The 19,337-nt window shown below is 39.2% G+C and overlaps 1 protein-coding gene across 6 annotated transcripts in view; it reads left to right on the top strand.

Moving 5' to 3' along the window:
* The window catches only part of BTBD8 (BTB domain containing 8), a 93,928-nt gene that overhangs the window by 27,736 nt on the left and 46,855 nt on the right, over positions 1 to 19,337 (top strand). For 5 of the 6 annotated variants that reach the window (NM_001424789.1, XM_024989022.2, XM_010803305.3 and 2 more), the window contains 2 exons: positions 2,736 to 2,853; positions 14,961 to 15,050. In NM_001424789.1, the coding sequence (NP_001411718.1) occupies positions 2,736 to 2,853; positions 14,961 to 15,050 (208 nt within the window). Of the gene's footprint in view, positions 1 to 2,735; positions 2,854 to 4,765; positions 4,856 to 14,960; positions 15,051 to 19,337 lie in introns of those variants that run through there. The other variant, XM_010803308.4, reaches the window with a different exon arrangement.

Here is a 19,337-nt window from a genome sequence, read left to right as displayed (position 1 = left end):
TTTAGGGAAGAAGTAGTCCAGGCAAAGGAAACGACAGTCCTGGAGGCAAAGAACCAGGCACATAGCAAATTTGGAACACCATGCATGGTTTGTTGTGGGTCTAGAGTAAAGGAGGGGATAAGAATAGTCACAGTAAGGGATGAACCTGGATATATAAGCAGAAGACAGACAATGAAGAGCCTTATTATATAAAGGATGACTTAAATTTTGTGGTCCAAACAAGGATTCTTTTGAAAGAGTAAAAAATGAAAAATTATCATTGCTGTTGAATGTTATTCTAGGGGAACAGGCATTAACTGGAATGCCCCCAGGCAAACCAAGAGATGTGGTGGCCTTATTCATAAGGCATTTAAGTGGTACTATTTTGCAGGCTTAAAGAGTATGAACAGAGCAAGTTTAAGGTAGAATGGAATGATGACTTCAGGTTGAGGAACAGTTTTGGGTTTCTGTAATTGTGTGTTGTTGTTGTTTTCTTTTCTGGGTACCACTTCTGACTCCAAATGTGTGTGGGTTGTTTTTTTTTTTCCCCACACATAACCAATTCTCCTAACACCAGCTGGGCATCCAACAGTTCAATTCTAATGGTAACTATCCAGAGTTAGCAACAGATAAATGCCACAGGTTAAGGGCTTAGTGCTGCAATATTCTCCCCACTTCAGATGTTAAATGCAAGTCAGGTGCCTAGGCTACTGTTGGGGAGGAAAGAGTTCTTTCTACCCTCTTAGGTTCTGTGACTGGCCTAAGAATTAAATTGAAATAAGACAGATTAACAGGAGGGGGGAGAATGGTTTTCATCACTTATTTTTGCACCAAGAGTTTCACCAAAAAAAGGAGATTCAAGAAGATGGCTAGATAATCGAGGGTTATTTATCATCTTGACTTTCCCTGGTGGCTCAGCAGTAAAGAATCCTACTGCATGAATCCACCTGCAATGCAGGAGACGTGGGTTCAATCCCTGAGTCAGGAAGATCCCCTGGAGAAGGAAATTGCAACCCACTCCAGTATTCTTATCCTGGAAATCCCATGGACAAAGGAACTTGGTGGGCTACAGTCCACAGGGTTACAGAAAGAATTGGATGCAATTTATCGACTAAACAACAAAATATTATCTTAGGCTAAGTGAAAGAAAGGCATTCTGGGCTACTAGATGGTGGAGGCAAGTTATGGGAAGGTGAGAGGAGAAAATGTATAGTAAATAAGGGTTGTCTTGTTATACAGATAATAGTCAAGTGAAGAGAATAGTTTCTTCCTAAGAAGGAGATAGCTTTGCACATGGAAATTTCCTTTACAAAAGGGAAATTTTTTACTTTTATTTTTAGGCAGTTGGGGGATGTAAATAGCTTTCCCTGCATCTGCTCCCTCTCAAGTACCTTTAGCTCAAAATAATCCTCATGCCAGAGTGGCATGTTTTGGGGTGACATATCCCCATTACTACCCACTCTTGTGCCCAGCGACTACAAATTTCAGAGTTCCCATGACCACCCTCCTACAAAGTTCAATAATTTTCTAGAATGACTCACAGAACTCAGGAACACATTTCACTTATATTTACCTATTTGTTATAAAAGATATAATTTAGGAACAGCCAAATGAAAAAGATACAGGGCTAGGTATGCGGGTTGGGTAGAGAAGGGAAGGTATACAGAACAAATATCCATGCCCTCTCAAGGTGTGCTATCTTTTCAAAAGTTGGTGTGTTCACCAACCCAGTAGTTCCCTGAATCTTATTGTTCAAGAATTTTTATAATTCAGTCTATAGCTCCCTTTCCCTCCCTAGAGGTATGTGGAAGGGCCTGAAACTTCCCCCTCCCTGATGACATATTTGTCCTTTCTGGTGACCAGCCCCCATCCTGAAGCTCTTTAGGGGCCTTAACCCAGAGTCACCTCATTAGCATTCTGGTTTCTAAATATATACATTTGTAAATTGGTTACTGGGAATCTGTTCCCAGGGACCCATCCTCAACAGTTATACTAACAAAAATTTCCAGACTGATAGAGCTATAATATACAATGTAGTATTTTTCTTTTTAAATATATATACATGTTTTATATTTCACTTCCCAAAGCCTAAATTATGAATCTTTTGAAGTAGAGGTAGTTCTTAAAATATTTTCTATAACTCTCTATACTGTATATGGTACTAGACTCATAATAAGTGCTCTATAAGTCCCATTGATTTTAGTTGAATTTCTGTTGGTTCACAGATCGTCCTAGCCATAAATCCGTGAACAGAAACAGGAAGAAACTAAGTGATGAAAAAGAATATCAAACTTGGGAAATTTTTTAACTTTTTAAGTCAGATGTTTGTGAAGTGGCTTCAATTTTGGTGTATAATTTATAATAGTATTACTATATTTAAATGTGTATCTATATTTAAAGGTATATCTACATTTAAGTATAAGTAGAAATATATATTTCAGAGCAGAAAGAATTGATGATTTTAAAGTTTCATTTAACTTTGAATTTACCACTTAAAGATTTCACTCACTGTTACTTTCTTTCAGTAACTAATCAAGATAACCATGTGGAAAAACATTTTGCTAGTTTTAGAATACAATGGACATGAGTTTGAGCTAACTCTGGGAGATAGTGAAGGACAGCCTGGCGTGCTGCAGTCCACGGGGTTGCAAAGAGTTGGACACAACTGAGTGACTGAGCAACAACAAGAATACAAAATTTTGAAATATATATACTATTAAAGAAACTATTTTTTGTCTTGTTTTTCTCTTTTAAAGATATTTATGACTTGGAACCTGCATCTGAATTAGGAGAAGATTTACTGAAGCTTTATGTGAAACACTGTTGCCCAGATATTGATATTTATGTTGACGGAAAAAGTTTTAAAGCTCACAGGTAAATAGGCATGTGATTAATTTGGTATTCTGGTTGTGACAGTAAAGTGTCAGGGTGGCTGTCTTTTTCTAGCACAGTGGTTTTCAAGATCTGATTCACATAGGCTGCAGAGGTTCCATGGAGATGCCTCAGGAGGTCTCTGACGGGAAGAGTTTGGACCATAGACAGGATTTTCTATCTGCAGTTTCACACATGCACAGATGACCCACTGAGACATGTGCACATGCTCAGCTAGAGCAGATCTGTGCTGTGCATTGGGCATGAACCTAAGATTTCATTAGAAGAAAATATACTGTTGCCTAAAATGGATTTGAAAGCCACTGAAAATGTCATTAAATGCAGTTTTTAATTTCATAGTCATTATGGTATTGAAAATGATTATTGCTACATGAATGACATTTTCTCTGAATGCATTTTGGCTCAAAGTCTTTAATTCTAAATAGATGATTCTCATGAATAGCATTGATTAGGAGGTTTAATTTTTCAGTGTACTTTTTAAAAACCATTATTCTGTAGAATTGGGTTGCTTAGGCATTCCAGGCTTTTAGAGTTTAAATTAAAGCCTGCTGCCTGTTTAGGTCAGGCTCTTTTTTTGTAAGTAACTAAAATCTGCTTAAAGAAAGAAGAGACGTTAATAAGAAATAGAGATTTTTTTTTCTTGGAACTCAAGGGAAAGAGGTACAGCTGGGCCTCACAACAGACTAGAATTGGAAAGCTGAGGAACCCAGAGTTATCCTCCCTGCCTCTTTGTGTTTCAAATAGAATGTTAAGTTATTCTGGTACTGCGGAAGAGGAAGAAACAGACTATTTTTGCAGAGGCTAGAAGCAGTCTTGTAGGTTCAAGGGTGCACAGCCCTTAATGAAGTTAGCAGTGGGTTTAGATTACAGAAATCCAAGCCAAACAGTAGCAATGTTTGTACTCTCATACTGGTTTTGCCACTTAATTGACTGAAGTACATTGCTAAACTCTTAAGACTGCCAGTTTCCATCAGACTGCCATCCAAAGTTTGAATTCTTCTTTCTGAGAACACATATTTTTAAAATATATATACACATTTTCCTATTTTTTATGAAATCCCCATTATATATAGTAAAATACAGAGTGTGATAGAGATTTATTTATATATTTTCCATATTATGGATCTGTATTCTCCATATGTGGGAATATAAATATACATATTCCCAAATTGTATGTGTGCATGCCTTTCTTTCTTCTTGGTTAGTGTAGAGCGACAACACAATTTTACTTTTAAAATTAATTTGCTTTGAGTTTGTTTTATGCCAGATTTTTCTTGAAACTTATGGAACCCTAGGACTATTGTTGTCATACTGGGAAAGCAGGACTCTGTGACCATTTGCATTATGTTTTCCAACACTGTCTATATTTGGCTTCTCCCTGTGTACTGCCTGACAGTGGACTGTTTTAATAGCTGCATCTAGAATATTAGGACAGCTCTTGCTACATTTCTGGCTTATTTTGTTCACCTAGTGATAAAAAAGAAATTTATATTAACTAGAAAGGCAATTTCCTGAGGATATGTTTCAAGAAGATCTGGCTTAAGTTCTCTTACTTGGTTGGCACCCTTATATGAGTTAAAGTGACAGATTCTAAATCCTAAGATTACCTTCCTATTCCAAACTTGAACGTTTTTCTGTTTGTACCTAAAATTTTATTATTCAGTTCAAAGATTATTATATCAGTAGTTCAGAAAACACAGGCATACTTCGTTTTCCTTTATTGCACTTTGCAGATAATTGTGTTTTTTATGACTTGAAGATATGTGGCAGCTCTGCATTGAGCAAGGCTGTCAGCACTATTTTTCCAACAGCATTGGCTCACTTCATGACTCTGTGTCACCATTTTAGTAATTCTCACAACATTTCAGACTTTTGCTTGATCCACAGCCCAATACCTGGAGTCCTTTATTTGCTGCAAGATGATCTGATGCCAGTCACTTGCTTGTGGTGGCACAACTAAGCTAAAGAAGTCATTTATAACTGGGTAATTACGAGTGTGTGTTCTGTGTTGGAACCTGTCTGCCTGGGTTTGAATTCCAGCCTCACCATCTTTAGCTGTATGAATTTGGGGAAGTTATTTAATCATTCTGTGTTTTAGCATCCTCAGCAAAGATGGAGATTATAATAGTACCCATCTTAGAGAGTTATTACTGGGTTTCCCTGATGGCTCAGTGGTAAAGAATCTGCCTGCCAGTGCAGGAGACTCAGGTTCAATCCCTGGATCAGAAAGATCCCCAAGAGAAGGAAATGGCAACCCACTCCAGTATTCTTGCTTGGGACATCCCATGAACAGAGGACCCTGGTGGGCTATAGTCCATGGGGTCACAAAAGAGTTGGACATGACTTAGCAACTAAACAACAATATATAGGGTCATTATGGTGATTAAATTACTAAAAGCATTTAAAGTACTTTGAACAATGCCTGGCACGTAGTAAGTACCATGTAAGTGTTTGCTGTCATCATCCAGGTAATAGGCCTTTGATATGAGCTTTTGTATAGATAGTAGCAACAGCTTGAGTGTCCTTTATTTATGTGGGACATGCAGAGAAAGGTGATTTGAATCACTTGCATTTCTCCCCAACCCAAGGAGCAAAGGGATAGCAGTAGACTTCCTACACTGTTCTGTCTCTACACAGGCCTTACCCTCATCACAGTGTTACTTCTCCACTCTTCCCACATCTTAGTTCTTGCTTATCTCCAAAGGAGATAAGAGAGCTTTTTTCTCCTGCTCAAAGGAGAAAAAGAGAGCTCTGTTTATTTGCAGGCAGAGAGATTATAGTAAAAGGACTCATTAGAGTTCATGGATCCCATTTGTTAGTTACTGCTTTTCTGAGTGTTGCTTCCTGGAGTACTACAACACATTACTCCTGTTGTGGATTTCTGTGACATCACTTTTCTGCCTGAATTGCTGTCAATCACCAGATGAATACCATCTGTATACTTGGCATTTCTCTCTACTTGTATTTCCTCCTGTCATCTTTCAGTTCAGTTCAGTTCAGTTCAGTAGCTCAGTGGTGTCCAACTCTTTGCGACCCCATGAATCGCAGCACGCCAGGCCTCCCTGTCCACCACCAACTCCTGGAGTTTACCCAAACTCATGTCCATCGAGTTGGTGATGCCATCCAGCCATCTCATCCTCTGTCGTCCCCTTCTCCTCCTGCCCCCAATCCCTCCCAACATCAGGGTCTTTTCCTCTTCGCATGAGGTGGCCAAAGTATTGGAGTTTCAGCTTCAGCATCAGTCCTTCCAATGAACACCCAGGACTGATTTCCTTTAGGGTTTAGCCTACCTCAAATTATCCACCTGATCTCTCATTTTATCGTGTCAATTATTATCCTATTATTTTCTTAATGAAATTTAATCTATATTTTAAAACTCATTTATTTGTTGTACTTCATTATTCCATAATTAAGATTCTCTCATATTACTTTATTGAAAAAGCAGGGCAGTGATTTCCTAATTTTAACTTTCTAACACTTAAGATCCTATATCCCTTCCAAATACCTTTTTTATTTTTTTCTTCAGTGCCTGATATTATACCATCAGACTTTCATTCATGGGGTTAAGATGCTATCAAATCTCCCTTTAAAATGTAGATTCTCTAAGGCTTCTCTGGTGGGTCAGTGTTGAAGGGTCCACCTGCCAATGCAGGGGACACGGGTTTGATCCTTGGTCCAGAAAGATCCCACATGCCATGGAGCAGCTGAGCCCATACACCACAATTGTTGAGCTTGTGCTCTGGAGCCTGGAGCTGCAACTACTGAGCCCATGTGCCACAACTACTGAAGTCCCTGTGTCTGAGAGCCCGTGCTCCACAAGAGAAGCCACCACAATGAGAAGCCAGCACACTGCAGCTGGAAAGTAGCCTGCTCACCACAGCTAGAGAAAAGCCTGTGCAGCAACTAAGACCTAAGGACAGCCAAAAATAAATAAAATTATTATTTTTATTTTTTTAATGAAGATTGTCTGAAACTACAATTTAATAAGTCAGCACTGAGTTAGGAGATGAGTGTCCTTCAGTCAGTTCAAGACACTAGAGTCACTCAGTCGTGTCCAACTTTTTGCAACCCCATGGACTGTAGCATGCCAGGCTTCTCTGTCCATCATAACTCCCAGAGTTTGCTCAAGCTCATGTCCATTGAGTCGGTGATGCCATCCAACCATCTCAATCGCTGTCATCTCCTCCTCCTGCCTTCAATCTTTCCCAGCATCAGGGTCTTTTCCAGTGAGTCAGTTCTTCACATCAGGTGGCTAAAGTATTGGAGTTTCAGCTTCAACATCAGTCCTTCCAAAGAATATTCAAGACTGATTTCCTTTAGGATTGATTGGTCTGATCTCCTTGCAGTCCAAGGGACTCTCAAGAGTCTTCTCCAACACCACAGTTCAAAAGCATCAATTCTTTGGCGCTCAATTTTCTTCACAGTCCAACTCTCACATCCATACATGACCACTGGAAAAACCATAGCTTTGACTAGATGGACCTTTGTTGGCAAAGTAATGTCTCTGCTTTTTAATAAGGTTGGTCATAGCTTTTCTTCCAAGGAGCAAGTGTCTTTAAATTTATGGCTGCTGTCACTATCTGCAGTGATTTTGGAGCCCAAGAAAATAAAGTCTGTCACTGTTTCCATTGTTTCTCCATCTATTCACCATGAAGTGATGGGACCGGATGCCGTGATCTTAGGTTTTTGAATGCTGAGTTTTAAGCCAGCTTTTTCACTCTCCTCTTTCACTTTCATCAAGAGGCTTTTTAGTTCCTCTTCACTTTCTGCCATAAGGGTGGTGTCATCTGCATATCTGAGGTTATTGATATTTCTCCCGGCAATCTTGATTCTAGCTTGTGTTTCATCCAGCCTGGCATTTCACGTGATGTACTGTGCATTTAAGTTAAATAAGCTGCGTGACAATATACAGCCTTGACATACTCTTTTCCGAATTTGGAACCAGTCTGTTGTTCCATGTCCAGTTCTAACTGTTGCTTCTTGACCTGCATACCGATTTCTCAGAAGGCAGGTCAGGTGGTCTGGTCTGGTATTTCCATCTCTTTCGGAATTTTCCACAGTTTGTTGTGATCCACACAGCCAAAGGCTTTGGCGTAATCAATAAAGCAGAAGTAGATGTTTTTCTGGAACTCTTTTGTTTTTTCAATGATCCAGTGGATGTTGGCAATTTGATCTCTGGGTCCTCTGCCTTTTCTAAATCCATCTTGAACATCTGGAAATTCACAATTCACATACTGTTGAAACCTGGCTTGGAGAATTTTGAGCATTACTTTGCTGGTGTATGAGATGGGTGCAATCATGTGGTAGTTTGAACATTCTTTGTCATTGCCCTTCTTTGGGATTGGAATGAAAACTGCCCTTTTCCAGTCCTGTGGCCACTGCTGAGTTTTCCTGATTTGCTGACATATTGAGTGCAACAATTTAACAGCATCATCTTTTAGGATCCTTAGTCTATGCAGTATTAACTATTATAGACCTGTGTGTGCATGCTAAGTTGCTTCAATCCTGTCCGACTCTTTGCGACCCTGTGGGCTGTAACCCATTGGGCTCCTCTGTCCAACGGATTCTCCAGGCAAGAATATTGGAGTGGGTTGCCATTGCCTCTTCCAGGGGATCTTCTCAACGCAGGGATTGAACCCTCATCTCTTTATGTTTTCTGCATTGGCAGGTGGTTCTTTACTACTAGCACCACTTGGAAGCCTAGTCTGACTAATTAGCTATATAATCCTGAGTTGCTGTTTAGTCACGAAGTTGTGTCTGACTCCTTTGCAACCCCATGGACTGTAGCCAGCCAGGGTCCTCTGTCCTTGGAATTTCCCAGGCAAGAATACTGGAGTGGGTTGCCATTTCCTTCCCCAAGGGATCTTCCCGACCCAGGGATCAAACATGAATCTCCTGCATTGGCAGGTGGATTCTTTACCACTGAGCCACAAGGAAGGCCATATTCTTGAGTACATCAGCTGAAAACTTTTTTCAGAAGTATACACTTTAGTAGTTCAGAAGTTAATCTGAGTTTTGATTCTGGTTGCACCATTTATTAATTGTTGAGAAGTTACTTAATCTCTCCAAGTCTCAAATTCTTTATCTGTAAAAGAAATAATGATAGTAATTATAGCATAGGATGGCTGTGAGGATTGAATCAGGTAATGTACATAAAGTACTTAGCATGGTACTGTGGCACATTGAAGCATTCAGTGAACATTAGTTGCTAAAAGTATGTATTAGCTATCTGAGAGGCAGGCATTTTGTTGTCTGTTCTACCTTATCTTACAGTGGAGGTTGGCAAACTGTGGCCCAACCTAAAGAATAATATGCAACAGGGACCTGAAAAACCTAATATACTTATATTTTTATTTACTATCTGGCCCTTTGCAGAAAATTTTTGCTGTTCCCTCCCTTACTAGGATTGCCAGGGAGCATTAATGAAATAATTATAATAAAATTCCAACTTATCATGCTATAAAGTGGGTTATGAATCTCTCAGTATTAATTACTTTATTAATGATAAATGGTGAACCCTATCTCTTAAAAGGTTTAAAATAATAAGTTAGATGTGGGAGCAATAGAGAGAAAAGAGGTGAGATTCTAGAGTACCATGGGCCTTTGAGAGAGGCTGCAGTGGGGAACCAAAGCCAGAGAGAGTGGATGCCTAAAAGGAAAGAAGTCACCTAGAGTAGAAGCGCCTTAACGGAACATGACTAAACCTGCTTTTCACATGGTCTCTGCAGAACATGCTGACATGGTAGGCAGAACTCTCAAGACTAGGATGCCATTCTCTAGTATATCTGTAACATTTCCATTCCTATCATTGAGTTTGTGTCTCTTGAGTCACTTGAGTTTATTCCCAAACCTGTTTGATGCCATTTGAATTTCTTATTTTGATAGCACGACTTCATGATATATCATATAAATCAATGATACATGAAATATAAAAGAATTGTTGTTCCAGTGAAAACTAGAGTGAATGTTTTAGAAAGCTTAATAAGGGAGAGGCATTTTAAAAATTGTTATTGAATTCAGTTTAGATGAAACAATACAAAAACTTGAGGGGAAATTATGAAAATCTTAAATGATTCTATACTTCAGATTGCTTCAAAAAGTTTTAAATTTCTTTTTTCATTTTAGAGAAGTTTGAATTTGAAATCATAGACAAGGTGTATAAGTGTAGTTTTTGCAAGACATAAGAGGCATAAATCAGCGAATTCACATTAAAAAAAATAGATTGGCTTTATGGTCAAAGATTTGTGAATAAATGCATACTTATTTTCTAAGTTAGAATAAAATGAATATGATATAGACAAATCATTTAAAAAATTCGCTTCTAATTTTTTGATTAACCAGACAACTATCAGTCTTCATTGTACTAGATAACAAGGCATCCACTCTATTTTTACAACTCACTTTTAAAACTTAGGTAATCCTATGAAAGCTGTAGTCAGTGTATGTTAAGATGAATGTCTCAAGAGAACGCTGACTTACCATTTTTAAAGTTTACATTCTTTAAAATATTTCCAGAGTGTCATGGGTGACAGCTCCAAAAAGTTTGGATTCGCTGATGTGGGTTTAACCCTTATTCAGTTATGTGGAACTGACAGAAAAAAAAAAAAAAAATATATATATATATATATATTTTTTTTTTTTTCCCTTGGAGCAAGAGTACTTAAAAAATAGTCCTAGTGAAAAATTCTATATTTAGAGTTTCTCTGAGTAATCCAGGCCATTATTATGCCTGGAGTAATGAATCTGGTTGAGCTAACATCAAGAAGTATTGAATAGCAATGTACTATAAAGCGAGAGTAAGGGGGAAATTAGGGCACCTCTATAGAGCCAGAAGCAGCCTTGTCAGTTGAGATTACATTTAGTCAAAAGGAGAAAATAGTTTTTGGTGTGTTGGAAAATAAAAAATCTGCTAAAATTTTAACACATGTATCTACAACATATTTTTTTTTTAAACTGAGGCTTGAATCCAATTAAATAGGAATGTTTTCATAAGTTTCTATCTTAAGAACAGTGTAATTGTTTAAGCCTCAGTCGCTCTTAGTCTTACTTAAATGGAAATGGCTAGCATGCAGCAATTAGTTCAAGTCTTCCATTTAACTGATTTTTTTGTGTACTTGTCCTGTTAATTACTGAAAAGAATGTTGATGTCTCCATCTCATCCTCTGTTGCCCCCTTCTGCTGCTGCTGCTGCTAAGTTGCTTCAGTCGTGTCCGACTCTTTGCGACCCCATAGATGGCAGCCCACTAGGCTCCTCTGTCCCTGGGATTCTCCAGGCAAGAATACTGGAGTGGGTTGCCATTTCCTTCTCCAATGCATGAAAGTAAAAAGTGAAAGTGAAATTGCTCCGTCGTGCCCAATTCTTAGCAACCCCATGGACTGCAGCCCACCAGGCTCCTCTGTCCATGGGATTTTCCAGGCAAGAGTAGTGGAGTGGGGTGCCATTGCCTTCTCCTCCTCCTGCCTTAAATCTTTATACTCTGTGACAACCTAGAGGACTGGGAAGGGGAGGGAGGTGGGAGGGAGGCTGAAGAGGGAGGGGACATATGTATCGATTCATGTTGATATATGGCAAAAACCATCACAATATTGAATTCTGTATGGAACAACTAATTGGTTCAAGATTGAGAAAGTAGTACAACAGGGCTGTCTACTCTCACCCTGTTTAATCTGTATGATGAGCACATCATGAGAAATGCTGGGCTGGATGAATTACAAGCTGGAATCAAGATGGGTAGGAGAAACATCAACAACCTCAGATATGTGGATGATACCACTCTAATGGCAGAAAGCGAAGAAGAACTAAAGAGCCTCTTGATGAGGGTGAAGGAGGAGAGTGAAAGAGCTGGCTTAAAACTAAATATTAAAAAAAAACTAAGATCGTGGCATCCGGTCTCATTACTTCATGGCAAATAGAGAGGGAGAAGGTAAAAATAGTAACAGATTTCCTCTTCTTGGGCTCTAAAATTACTGTGGATGGTGACTGCAACCATGAAATCAAAAGACAGCAGAGACATTACTCTGCCAACAAAAGTCCGTATAGTCAAGTCTGTGGTCTTCCCAGTGGTCATGGATGGTTGTGAGAGCTGGACTGTAAAGAAGCTGGAGCACTGAAGATCTGATGCCTTCAAAAACCGTGGTGCTGGAGAAGACTCCTGAAAGTCCCTTAGACAGCAAGGAAATCAAACCAGTCAATCTTAAGAGAGATCAACCCTGAATACTCCTTGGGAGGACTGATGCTGAAGCTGAAATTCCAGTTTTTTGGTCATCTGATGCGAATAGCTGACTCGTTGGAAAAGTCCTATTGCTGGGAAGGATTGAGGGCAGAAGGAGGAGAGAACGTCAAAGGATGAGATGGCTGGATGGCATCACCGATGCAATGGACACAAACTTGGGCAAACTTTGGGAGATGGTGAGGGACAGAGAGGACTGGCATGCTGCAGTCCATGGGATTGCAAAGAATCAGACACAACTGAGCAACTAAACAACATCACAATATTGTAAATTATCCTCTATTAAAAAAAATGAACTCGAAAAAGAATTCATATACAATCAAATGCACACAACTGAGAGTCTAATTTGATGAGTTTTGACAAATACTTAAACCTGTGTAACTCCCACCACAATCAAGATACAGAGAATTTTTATTACCTAAAAAACTCTGCTGTGTCCATTTGCCATTAGTACTGTCCTTCTCTCTGTTGTTGTTATGTAGTTGCTAAGTTGTGTCTGACTCTTTTGGGACCTCATTGCCCACTAGGCTCCTCTGTCCATGAGATTCTCCAGGCAAGAATACTGGAGTGGGCTGCCATTTCCTTCTCCAGGGGATCTTCCTGACCCAGGGATTGAACCCATGTCTCCTGCATTGGCAGGCGGATTCTTTTCCACTCAGCCAGCAGGGAAGCCCTCCCTCTCTCTATCCTCAGGCAAAAACTGAGTTTCATATGCTTATTTTCCATCTGTATTTCTTTGGTGAGTTTTCTCCTCATATCATTTGCCCATTTTTAATTGGACTTCTTTTGTTTTCTGATTGTTGTGTTTTCTAAATTATAGTTTATTTTACCTGTCCTAGAATTTCATATAAATGATCTCAGACATATTATTGAACTTCTTTTGCTCAGGAAAATGTTTTTGAACCTCATCCTTGGATATTATGTATATCATATTTCATTCAGTTTTTATTGCTGAGTAATACTTACATTGTGAGCTTCCCTGGTGGCTAGCAGTACAGAATCCACCTGCAAATGCAGGAGACATAAGAGACACGGATTCAATCCTTGGATCAGAAGATCCCCTGGAGTAGGAAATGGCAACCTGCTCTAATATTCTTGCCTGGAAAATTCCATGGACAGAGGAACCTGGTGGGCTACAGTCCCTGGGGTCACAGAGAGTCAGACACGACTGAGCAGCTGACATACACACTGTATTTAGGCTAGGTGTAGATCACTTTAATCCAGTCAAGGATTGAGCTCATTCAAAGCTGGACTTCAGTTCTAAAAGCGGCTTATCTATTTCCTGTTCATTCTTCTTTCAAAGATGTAGTCCTTCAGAGTCCAACTGAAATTCTGGGACATCCACCAAAGTCTCTCCTCTTTTTTGTTGCTATTGTTCAGTCACTAGGTCCTGTCTGACACTCTGTGTCCCCATGGACTGCAGCATGCCAGTCTCCTCTGTCCTCTACTATCTCCCAGAGTTTGCTCAGACTCATATCCATTGTGTTGGTAGTGCCATGAAATCATCTCATCCTCTGTTGCCCCCTTCTTCTCCTGCTCTCAGTCTTTCCTAGCATCAGAGTCTGCCTTTGAGTCAGCTCTTCACATCAGGCGGCCAGGGTATTAGAGCTTCAGCTTCAGCATCAGTCCTTCCAATGAATAGTCAGGATTGATTTCCTTTAGGAGTGACTGGTTTGATCTTCTTGCAGTCCAAGGGACTCTCAAGTGTCTTCTCCAATACCACAGTTTGAAAGCATCAATTCTTCAGCACTCAGCCTTCTTTATGGTCCAGCTCTCACATCTGTACATGACTACTGGGAAAATCATAGCTTTGACTGTATGAACCTTTGTCATCAAAGTGATGTGTCTCCTCTTTGCTGGATCCCAAATTCCAATTTGTGTGCCTCCAAGTCTGTAAAGATTGCCAGAAGCAATCTAGATTCAGCTTCTTAGCTTCTCAACCTTACTTTTGCTTTCAGATTGTGTGTGTGTGTGTGTGTGTGCGCATATATTTTTTTCCCCCTTATCTTTCCAAGCTATTCAGCAGGAGGGTTAGTCAGAGACAACCTAGTAAGCCATTGCCAGAAGTGTCTTTTTATTCTTCTTCTCCCCTTCCCCTCTTCAATCCCAGCCCCTGCTAGAATATTCACATTTTAGCTGTACCTAATTTACTGTTATAGTCCTTAGACTAGTGCCTAGCACAGAATAGAAGTCAGTAGGTATTTGTTGAGTTAAATAATGGATGAATTAACATTCTATCTGAGGAGATAGAATGGACATTCAAAACAAAATATTTTTCCTATAATTTTTAGAATTTAATAGAAAGGTATCCATGAGCATAATTATGCTGAGTTTTGAACTGGTACTCAGGACTTTTAGAGTTCTAGTCTCTTATTGATATTTCCCCAAGGTCTTAACATCATTTGGTCTTTATTTATCCATTTGTAAATAATCTGTTATTCTCTCACTCATGAAAATTGTTATTTAAATTTAAGAGCTTTCAATAGAAAAAATTAAATGGGATTTCCCTGGTGGCCTAGTGGTTAGGATTCTGGGCTTTCACTGCTATGGCCCAGTTTCAGTCCCTGGTCAGGGAACTGAGCTTCTGCAAGCCACATGGTGTAGCCAAAAAGAAAAAGAGAGAGAGAAAAATTTAAAAGATGAAAAAAAAACCTGGAATTAATATTCTAATGAAGCCATCAAAATACTTTGGTATAAGTTTAGGCTTGTAATTTCTATTATTAAAACCTACCAGTGAATACAAATGACAGGTAAATTGTTATCATGTTTTAAGAGATAAAGATGAAAATTTTCATAAAAAATTATATTTTGCAATTATGCATAAATGTTTGTCTGTGTTTTCTCCCCCTCTTCCTTTAGAGCCATTTTAAGTGCCAGATCTAGTTATTTTGCTGCAATGCTGAGTGGCTGTTGGGCTGAAAGCTCCCAGGAGTGCGTTACTCTCCAAAGGTAAGCATAATTTTACAAGGAAGCTTGACTGCAAATGATTGCAAATAATACTTCATACAGAGCGCTTTTCATGAATCTGATTTCCCTGTCTGTTCAATGAAATGTTTCTCATGTGATGGAATTCAGCAAGTACACTTTCTGAAAATGAGAGGAAGTTGGGAGCATTTAGTGATAGAGATAATGTATTACTCTTCTCAGACATCCATAACAAAATACCACAAACTGGTTGCTTTAAGCAACAGAAATTTGTTTTCTCACAGTTCTATAAGGCACCACCCAGCAAGGTTGGTGCCTGATGGGAGCTCTTACCTTAGGTCCGTTGAATGTGGACAGGCACCTTCTGCTGTATGCTCCAGTGACCCTGTTTTTAGTGCATGGGGCTGGGGGGCCAGAGAGGGGAAAGGAAGGTGGAGGGAGAGAGCTCACTCTCTGGTGTTTCTTATAAGGACACTAATCCTATCAGATTGGCTAGGGCCCTACCCTTATTACCTCATTTAACCTTAATTATTTCCTTAGAGAGCTTCCCTGGTTGTTCAGATGGTAAAGAGTCTGCCTGCAATGCAGGAGACTGGGTTTGATCCCTGGGTCTGGAAGATCCCCTGGAGAAGGGAATGGCTACGCACTCCAGTATTCTTGCCTGTAAAATCCCATGGACAGTGGAGCCTCGTGGGCTATGGTCCTTGGTATTGTGAAGAATTGGACACAACTGAGCGACTAACACACACACACACACATTTCCTTAGAAGCCCTATTTCCATATTGGGGTTAGGGCTCCAATATGTGAATTTAGGTGTATGGGGGAACACGGATTTTCAGTCTGTGATAGGTAATTTCTTTATTAAAGAATAATTTGGATAGGTGTGGATTTCAGTGACCTATGATAGTGCATTGGTGAATCTACACAATTGGTGCAGTTTATATCAACTGCTGAGACAGTTATTAAGAGATGAACTACCTCCTTACATGTGAAATGGAATATTTTTTGGTCACAGATGATCACTGTGAGAATCCAGAATGTACAGTAGTGGGGAGGGCTTTTTCAGTAGGAAAACTGCCTGGGAGTTCTGAGGGAGAATTCCCGGCTTTCATCATTCTCACTGTGGATGGTTCCTCAACTGGGTCAGTCTTGGCTAGAAGCTTCGATGTGGAATGGTGGTAGTGATGATTCCGTAACAGTGGATGTGTGAAAAATATTGATAAACTCTCACTGTTTTTCACACTAGTCTATAATCTTGAGCCTTGTAGGTTACAGCTGTCTGGTTTCCTTACTAACTAAAATCAATCCCCAAATGCCTCTCATTTGTAATTTCTCACTCTATTGAAAAATGGAAAAATGGAAAATTAAAACATTATTTTTAAGAATATGTTATATGTTTTTATCTCTTTTCATGTTTCATTTATTTAATAGAAATGAGACATATGCAGAAGAACCTAAACCTCTTTTCTTTCATACCACGGTTTCTAGAGAGTTATGCTTTAGTTATATCACCTACTGTTTTGATCTGGCAACCACCAGGTAGTTCTTGATTATGGAAGATTTTATATGCCAAGCAAATAGTTTATTAGCCTGTGGGTAAAAAGAATGTGTAGTTGAGTCAGTCAGTGAAATTTTATCATCACTGTTGAAAAACCCTGTTGAAAAACAGCCTGAAAAAATATGTTTCCTGCCAAAAAGATTTCTTCCTTTATGGTGAATTTAAAATATCTGCTGAATATTGGAAGAGAAATAATGCTTGCAGAGGCCAGAATTTCTGTAAGTGTGTCAATTCTAGAGGTAATCATCATTCTAGTGTATTTTGGAAATGTGTCCAGGGATTATGTTTCAGATGTTTTAGATATCTTTTATAAAAACTATCTACTCTCATTAGAGGTGAAGTCACTAAAAATTTAAATGGAGAGGTAACCATGTGATTCTGTGTGGTGAGATAAATGTCAAAAGAAGTGTATGATTATTGGACCTTATTTGACAGCAGGGGAAACATAGCTTTGATTCTATGGACCTTTGTTAGCAAAGTAGTGTCTCTGCTTTTTAATATGCTGTCTAGGTTGGTCATAACTTTCTTCCAAGAAGCAAGCATCTTTTAATTTAATGGCTGCAGTCACCATCTGCAGTGATTCTGGAGCCCAAGAAAATAAAGTCTGTCACTATTTCCATTTTTTCCCCATCTATTTGCCATGGAGTGATGGGACTAGATGCCATGATCTTAGTTTTTTGAATGTTGAGTTTTATACCAGCTTTTTCACTCTCCTCTTTCACCTTCATCAAAAGGCTCTTTAGTTCCTCTTACTCTCTGCCACAAGGGTGGGTTCATCTGCATATCTGAGGTGATTCATATTTCTCCCAGAAATCTTGATTCTAGCTTGTGCTTCACCCAGCCCAACATTTCACATAATGTACTCTGCATATAAGTTAAATAAGCAGGGTGACAATATACAGCCTTGACGTACTCCTTTCCCAATTTGGAACCAGTCTGTTGTTCCATATCTGGTTCTGTTGTTACTTCTTGACCTGCATACAGGTTTCGCAGTGGGCAGGTCAAGTGGTCTGGTATTCCTATCTCTTGAAGAATTTTCCACAGTTTGTTGTGATCTATACAGTCAAAGGCTTTAGCGCAGTCAATGAAGCAGAAGTAGATGTTTTTCTGGAATTCTTTAGTTTTTTTCTATGATCCATTGGATTTTGGCAATTTGACCTCTGATTCCTCTGCATTTTCTAAATCCAGCTTGTACATCTAAAAGTTCACAGTTCACATACTGTTGAAGCCTGGCTCGAAGGATTTTGAGCATTACTTTGCTAGCATGTGAGATGAATGCCAATTGTGTGGTAGTTTGAACATTCTTTGGCATTGCCCTTCTTTGGGATTGGAATGAAAACTGACCTTTTCCAGTCCTGTGGCCACTGCTGAGTTTTCCAAATTTGCTGGCATATTGAGTGCAGCCCTTTCACAGCATCATCTTTTAGGATTTGAAATAGCTCAGCTGGAATTCCATCACCTCCACTAGCTTTGTTCATAGTGATGCTTCCTAAGGCTCACTTGACTTCCCTTTCCAGGATGTGTGGCTCTAGGAGAGTGATCACACAATTGTGCGTATCTGGGTTTTGAAGATCTTTTTTGTATAGTTCTTCTGTGTATTCTTGCCACCTCTCCTTAATATCTTCTGCTTCTGTTAGGTCCATACCATTTCTATCTTTATTGTGCCCATATTTTCATGAAATGTTTCCTTGGTATCACTGATTTTCTTCAAGAAATCTCTACTCCTTCCTGTTCTACTGTTTTCCTCTATTTCTTTGCATTGTTCATTTAAAAAGACTTTCTTATCGCCTTTCTATTCTCTGGAACTCTGCATTCAGATGGGTATATCTTTCCTTTTTTCCCTTGCCTTTCACTTCTCTTCTTTTCTCACCTATTTGTAAGGCCTCCTCTGCTGCTGCTGCTGCTAAGTCGCTTCAGTCATGTCCGACTCTGTACGACCCCATAGACAACAGCCCACCAGGCTTCTCTGTCCACAGGATTCTCTAGGCAAGAATTCTGGAGTGGGTTGCTGTTTGCTTCTCCACAGACAACCATTTTGTCTATTAGCATTTCCTTTTGTTGGGGATGGTTTTGATCACCGCCTCCTATACAGTGTTACGAACTTCCATCCCCTTCAGGCACTCTATCTATCAGATCTAGTCCCCTCTTGTATTACATATCAAATTGACTGTCAAATTACCACCTAAAATGTTATTAGTGTCATGGTGTATAAAGCTGTCAGAAGGTTAAAGCATATTTAGGAATTTTACTGTTTTAAAAAATCACATCTTTTAAGAATTTTTATAATGTAACAAAGTAATCTATAAAACAAATTGCCTTTTCACATTAACTTGTAAACCTGAGTAGATGTTTCAAGGGGTAGTGTCGTATAGTAAAAAGATCATGGACTCTGGTGTCCTTATAGGAAGTCCTACATCCAGGCCCAAACTGTTACATGACTTTGGGACATTGCTTACCTTCCCTGAGGTTGTTGAAAGGAAAAACTTGGCATAGTGTTTGGTGTATAGTCTGTAGTGCTGATTATTATTTACCTTTTTTTCTTTCCCTAAATGGTGCTGTGCTCATTTTTCTAGAGAGTAAAGTGTTCAAGTGAGCACCATTTCCAGGACTAGGACAGCAACACCTGCTTTGCTTGGTCAGTAACCTCTTTTGGAACTGTGCCACTGTTGCATATCTGTAGGATGTTTTCTGCAATAGATTAAAATTGAAATCTTATCTGTCCTTACGGAAAAGAACCAATTGGTTTTTGGTT

Source organism: Bos taurus, chromosome 3 (assembly GCF_002263795.3).
Source record: "Bos taurus isolate L1 Dominette 01449 registration number 42190680 breed Hereford chromosome 3, ARS-UCD2.0, whole genome shotgun sequence".
NCBI lineage: Eukaryota > Metazoa > Chordata > Mammalia > Artiodactyla > Bovidae > Bos > Bos taurus.
Note: the sequence above shows the minus strand (reverse complement) of the source record. Positions and strands in the feature narration are given on the sequence as shown.